Source organism: Crocuta crocuta, unplaced genomic scaffold (genome assembly GCF_008692635.1).
Source record: "Crocuta crocuta isolate KB4526 unplaced genomic scaffold, BGI_CrCroc_1.0 scaffold443, whole genome shotgun sequence".
NCBI classification, from domain to species: Eukaryota; Metazoa; Chordata; class Mammalia; order Carnivora; family Hyaenidae; genus Crocuta; species Crocuta crocuta.
Genome location: NW_027529446.1, coordinates 300,477 through 306,894, shown reverse-complemented (window position 1 = coordinate 306,894; position 6,418 = coordinate 300,477). Strand labels below are relative to the sequence as shown.

General features: G+C 61.4%; 1 protein-coding gene across 1 annotated transcript in view; it reads right to left on the bottom strand.

Annotated features, from left to right (window-relative positions):
- The window catches only part of PALM (paralemmin), a 14,758-nt gene that overhangs the window by 1,684 nt on the left and 6,656 nt on the right, over positions 1-6,418 (bottom strand). The window contains exons 8-9 of the mRNA XM_077760589.1: positions 3,963-4,094; positions 383-649 (exon numbers count right to left, since the gene is read on the bottom strand). Coding sequence (XP_077616715.1) covers positions 383-649; positions 3,963-4,094 — 399 coding nt within the window. The remainder of the gene's footprint in view (positions 1-382; positions 650-3,962; positions 4,095-6,418) is intronic.

Genomic DNA, 6,418 nt, shown 5'->3' with positions numbered 1-6,418 from the left:
GTATCCGGAAGGGCCTTGCTTCTCTCCAGGACCTTGGACCTGACCTCCGACCAAGCCTCCTCAAAGAGGCACGGCCTCACCCCAACTGGCCTGGATACGGACGCCAGAGCTTCGGCCGGGAAACCCCCTTCCAGGGGCTAAGCGGGGACAGAGCGGCCGCCCCAGGAACCCTCTCCGGCAGGACGTCCCCTGGGGGACCTCACTGGAGGTGGCAGGAAGGCACAGGCAGGAGGCCCAGAGGGCGGCTGGCTGGCCGGGGGGCCGCCCCGAGGCCCCGGGTCATCCCAGCCAGGACCGCTGTGGGTGGAGCTGCCGTGTCGTGGGGTGTCGTGGGGTGCCCTTCGCTCCGGGAAACGTGGGTCTGTCCGTGTCTCTCTCCTACCAGGCGTAGGTGCTCGGCTCAGTGGCTCAGGGGTGTCGGGGGTGGTGACGGGCTGCGAGACCCCCGTCCCTCTCTTCGCGTTGAAAGAGCCCTCGGAAGGACCATGTGACAACCGCGTGTCCGGNGTGCGCGCCGCCGCCCTGGGCGCCCCCCGGGCCCCCGCCTCGCCCAGCGTGACCTCGTCGGCCTTGTGGAGCAGCTCGTCCACCTCGGAGGAGCTCAGCGGCTGGACCCCGTTCTCCGCGGTGCCATCCACGGCGTGGACCACTGTCAGGGAAGACAGACACGCAGGGTGAGCGGGCGCTCCGGGCGGGGGCCTCCCTGCGCGCAGAGCGGACGGGAAACTGAGTCACAGCTTTAGAACCAACTGACGTCCGAGCCGCCACCCCCCGCCCCAAACGGCCGCACAGATGAAAATTCACAGGCACGGAAGTGCGTGTGGGAAGCCAGGAAAGACTGGCATTCGGTGGCTGGGGCCTGCATCCCTTGCGTCTTGCAGCGTTTCCGGGCGACAGGGCCCCACGCAGTAGAGAATGGAGGTGACCGGCCCTGGGTCACAGTCGGCAGGCGCTGGACCGGCTCCGTCTCCGGGTCTCAGTGTGCTTCCCTCCCATGAGTTGGTTTGGGGACTGTGACTTCCCTCCCTGGGTCCCTGTGCTTGACCCTGGGTTAAACTCTAGTTTGGGCACTCAGTCTCCTGACCACCCCGGACTCAGTCACTCGCGGAGGACACCCGGCCCCTCCGGACACCCCCAGCCCGGTGTGCCCCTCCCCCGGCGTCTGAAAGGAAGACCCGCCCTCCCCAGGCACTTCCGCCTGTGCACACAGTCTGCAGCTCCCAGCGGGGTCGGGTGCGCGCTGGAGTCACCTGGGAGGGGTCCCCGCCACACCGTGGCGCCAGCCCAGCCAACCCCTGGAGACCCAGCTGCCTGGCGGTGGAAGGGGGTGCACCCTGGGGACTTGCCTCCTCCTGGGCCAAGGGTCAGGGCTCCGGTTCCCGGCTTCTGGCCAGAAGGAAAGTGCTTTCTACTTTCAGTTTCCAAATCCCTGGGGAGGGGTGTCCACACCTCAAGGCCTTGCGGTGACTCGGGCTGGAGGCCCGGAGGGTGGGGTGTGCCCGGGTTACACCGAATCAAGTTGAGTATTTCCCACTGGCCACCACCCCGAGATAGGAATTGAGCCCTCGGCTGCTGTGGAAACGGATCGCCTTCCCATTGCTAAGCAACCAGAGTCCAGTCTGGCGGGTCCGGGATCCCCCAGGGCTGGGCCAGGCCGGGCTCAGAGAGGACCTTCTGCAAGCCCAGGCATCGCCTCTGTCCCGGGGCCCGTGAGGTCACTCCTGTCCAGGAGACGGGGCAGCTGGGATGTGCCTGGGCCACACCACTGGTGAGAGCGGGAATGGGGGCTCCACCCACCCAGGTCTGTGTCCCCCAACCACGGCAGAGCTGGGTTGTGAGCGGGCCCCTTTCCTAGCATCCTGGACGCCACAGAGACCGAGCGGCCTCGAAGAACATGAGGCTCTGAGAATCAACACCACAGTGAGATATCCACCCACAACCAGCAAGATGGCTCCAATAATAATAATAACTTGAAGAGGGACAATAATCAGTGCTGCAAAAGATGTGGGGAGTTGGGACCTTTGTGCGTGGCTAGTGGGAAGGCGACATGGGGGGGCGGTTGTTGCCAAAAACACCCTGGCAGGGGCACCTGAGGGACTCCGTCGGTTAAGCGTCCGACTTCAGCTTTAGGTCATGACCTCTCAGTTTGTGAGTTCAAGCCCGCGTCGGGCTCTGGGCTGACAGCTCAGAGCCTGGAGCCTGTTTTGGATACTGTCTCCCTCTCTCTCTCTGTCCTTCCCCGCTTGTGTGCACTCTCTCTCAAAGTTAAATCAACATTTAAAAAAAAAAAGAAAGAAAGAAAGAAAACACCCCAGCAGTTCCTCTGAAGGTTAAACACAAGAGTCCCCATGTAAGCCAGAACTTCCATGCCTTGACATCACCTGAGAAATGAAAACATATGCCCATATAAACACTTGTATAGTGTTCTAAAACCAAAAAGGTGGAAATATCCCAGACAGCCATCAACTGATGACTGGATAAACAAAACGTGATCCGTCCAAACAATGGAATATTATTCAGCCATAAAATATGAACATGGACAGACCCTGAACACACGACGCTCAGGGAGGGAACCAGACACAAAGGGCAACATGGGGTGTGAGCCCGTGTGTGTGAAATGTCCAGAAGCTCATCCACAGACAGGAGGGGGTTATACTCTGGTTTCTCTTCAGATCGCATAAATCTTTCGCCTTTTCACAGACAGGAGGGGGTTATTGGATGCCTTGGTGGGGAAAGAGGGTCATGGGCTTCTATTTTGGGGAACGAAAATGTTCTGGAATTGGAGCGTATAACATGGTGAACAAACCAATGCCCACTGAGCTATATGCTGAGTTGTTTGTGTGTCCAGGGCCCTTCCACTGCATATACCACGTTTGGGCGAAGACAGCACTCGTGGACTTGCTAATGGGCTCCGGGCCGGGCAGTATGATTTTATACCTGACCCAGGGGATCAGCTCCATGAACCCCACAGCATGAAGAAAGCAAATGGTCTGCCTTAACTTTGAATATAGCTTCTTAATGTCTTCCTAAAACATATTTTGTTTACTAAAGTGGGTTTGTCTCCTTTTTTCTACCATCATAGTGAATATTGGCCGGAATTTCCCCTCCCTAGGGTTATTTATCTATCCTACAGGCCATGCCAAAAATCAGCAAAAGCTTAAATGGCAAAATATTTATGAAATTGGTCTAAACACTGATGGATAATACAGTTTAAAAGAAAGGTTTTCTTACCTAAAAACAGAGACGAGTGAATGTTATGGCTTGTGAATTATAGAGAGAGACAGACAGACGTGTTCGGGCTTTTGACCAAGATCGCCCTGCTCCTCCCAGTCAGCCTCCCTGAGGGTGTCGCTCACGCCCTGTTCCCCTCCCAGCCACCAGAGGGAACTCCCAAAACCAAAGCAGATCTCAGCACCATGTCCCCCGCTCATCCCTCCCTCCAAGGCTTCACCTGACGCCTCCCTCCACTCTGCACCAGCCCCACAGGCTTTCAGTTCCTCCAGCTGGGCAGCTTCCGTCCCGCCACAGGGCCTTTGCACATGCTGTGGCCGCCTTGTGCACCGCTGTGTGTCCAGTGAGCCCCTGCTCGCTGCTTCTGAGGACCCTCCCTGGCCCCGGCCCTGCCCTGCTAGACCCCCTCTGCATCTCTGGAGGCCCTGTCATCTTTACCACAACAAGAATTATTCAAGCGTATTCGTGAGCTCCACACTGAAGGGCTAGGCCCGTGTGTGAGGAGCTCTCCTAGGACACAGCCCCTCTGATTCGATTCCCAGAGCCCAGCCTAGGACCCGGCCCTCAGCCAAGCTTCAGGTCAGGCTCCTGGAGTGAACTAAAGCTGGGGCTGCAGGCCCAGTACTGACCGGCCTCCAGGCTGACTGTGGGCTGTGGGGGTGAGGTCCCTGAGCAGTACCCGCGTGGAAGGAGGCGGGGCGGGGGCCGGGGGGGGGCAGGGGGCCGCATACCTTTGGTCTCGTCTTCGTAGACCTTGATGCCCCGAGGGAGCGGCTCCCGAGGGAGCAAGGTGGTGCTGGACAGCACCCGGGTCTCCCCCGTCACCTTGTCCTTCTCCACCGTGATCTCCACCGAGTACATGGCTGGCACGGGAGGCAGGGGTTACCCAAGGCCACCTGCCCACGTGCCCCCCCGCCGGCAGCAGCCAAGCCAGGGAGGGGAGCCGGCAGCGCAGAGCCAAGCAGCGGGGACGCCCTCCGCGCAGCAGCCCAGCTCAACGTCCTCCCACAGCGCCCCGTGCCGCATGGGCGTCAGCCTGGGCGCCTCGGCTCGGCATTCGAAGCCCCAGCCTGCAATCCCACCCCACGTGGAGAGCCTTAAACTGTTCTTGCTTCCTCGGAGCCAGAGGGAGGCCATGCCTTGACCGTGGTCACAGTCAAGATCTGAACTTGGGTTGGCAGGTGGATCTCCGCGCCCCACCCCCCGGACCCCTCCCCCCAGGCCAGCATGTCTGTGCATCTGTGCTTCGTGCCTTTCTTCAGTCAACTATCGAACTGGCCGTCAGCTCTTCCGCCATGAAGAATGGAAGATTCCCTCTTGAAATAAATCAGTGTCACTGCCCATTAGAGCCATAACTCAATAGCCGATACCCCGTCCCCCCGTCCGGAAACCACCACCATGAGCGCCACGTGGCGAGCCTGGGACCTCCAGTGGTCCCCGGGCGCTGGCCATGGCCTCCAGGGCCTCGCCCCGCGTTCCAGCATCTCACCGTCCCCTCAGGGGCCCCCAAATCACCATGTCCAAGACCGCCTCCCAATCTGCCCCGGAAGCGGCCCCCTGCCCAGGTCTCCCTGCCTGGACCAGGGCGATTCCCTCCTCCCCTCCTCTCTCACCCCCCACATCTGTCCGTTTGCAAATCCAGTGGGTTCTGCCTTGGGAACAGCGGGTACCTGCCCACATCGCGCCCCTCTGTGTCCCCTGCCCAGGGCAGCCCGCAATCCCCCTCACCCTCTGAGGCGCGCAGGCCTCTCTGGCTGCTTGCGGGCCTCCGGGGGCCGCCCACGGCTTGTTCTCCCCTCTGCCGCCAGAGGGCGCCGGTGAGCACCGGGTGGGGCAGCTCCCTGCTGCGGCCCCTACCCCCCAGCCCTCCAGGTCTCCCCTGTGCCGTCCCAGGGTTAAGGCCCGAGTCCTCCCACACCCATGGGACCCAGCAGGTCTTGGCCTGTCACCTCCCTGAGCTCACCTCCTCCCACTTTCCCCCTCAGCTCATTCTGCTCCGGTCAACACAGGGCTCCCAGTCATTCCCTCCGCGAAGCAGGGACAAATCCAGCCCCAGGACTTCGCACGTGCTGTGACCGCCTCCTGAAACGCGTTTCCCTGTGCCTTTTGCTCCTTCACTTCTTTTGGGTCCTTGCTCAAATGTCACCTGCTAAGTTTGGCCTCCCCTGAGCCCTCTCGTTAAACTGCCCCTGGCCTCCACATGCTGCCCTCTGTTCTCCATAAGCTAGCCACACACACATTGCCCTTACTGAAACATCAACCCTCCGGGCCGTGTCCCCCACACGTTGCACACAGCAGGTGCTCCATACCCACTTGTCAAATAACTGAATGAACGAATGCTATTTAATTCCGTGCCCTTGCACACCCTAACACCCTCATCGCCGGACACACAGTTGGGTGGGCTGTGCACTACACAAGGTCACTGGCTAAGGGACAGGGCGGAGCCAGTCTAACTGGCACAGAGGCCCCGAAGACACCCCCTCCCTCCTGGCAAATGCTACCCTCCGTCTCCTGCGTCCTGGGGCAAAGCTGCCCAACCTGCATGAGGCCCTGGGCCTCCCCGTCACCGTCCAAGCTGTCCTGGTCGCCCCAACCCAAGGCGGCCTTCGCCTCCCTCTGTGGTTTCCCGCCTCCACAGCTCACCCCAAATCCAGCAGCAGCAGCAAGGCCTTGCCAGCCCTAATGGCTGTCGCTGCTCCCGGGCTCGGTGCCTGACCCTGGGCCTACGGTCAGCATGACCCCGCTGCCCCAGCAGGTGGAGACTCGGGGAGTCGTCCTGGGGCAGGGCAAGGGTCTGAACCCCAACTCTGTGATGCGAACCCTGTCTCTACCGGCCTCCTAGAAGCACAGAAAGGCCTGAGACCCAGCTCGGTCACCTCCCCTCCGGGAACAGGGCACTTGCTCCCTGTCCCGAGGCGGCCTGAGGACAGAGGAGGAGGAGGAGGAGGAGGGAGGGTCTGCGGTGAGCGCGTGCGGGCGCGTTCGGGCCTGTGCGCTGCCCCCACCGCGGCAAGGTTAGGGAGGACGCGCGGAGCGCTGGGTTAGAGCGCGGCCATGCGAGCGGCCCCATCTTCTCAGGGAAGCTGGGCCAGCGTGTGACCCAGGTGCCAAAGCAGGGGGGGCGGCCGGGCCCACCCCAGGCTCAGGTGCGGCCGCCACCCCGTGACCACAGCTCCCGCGTCTGCCC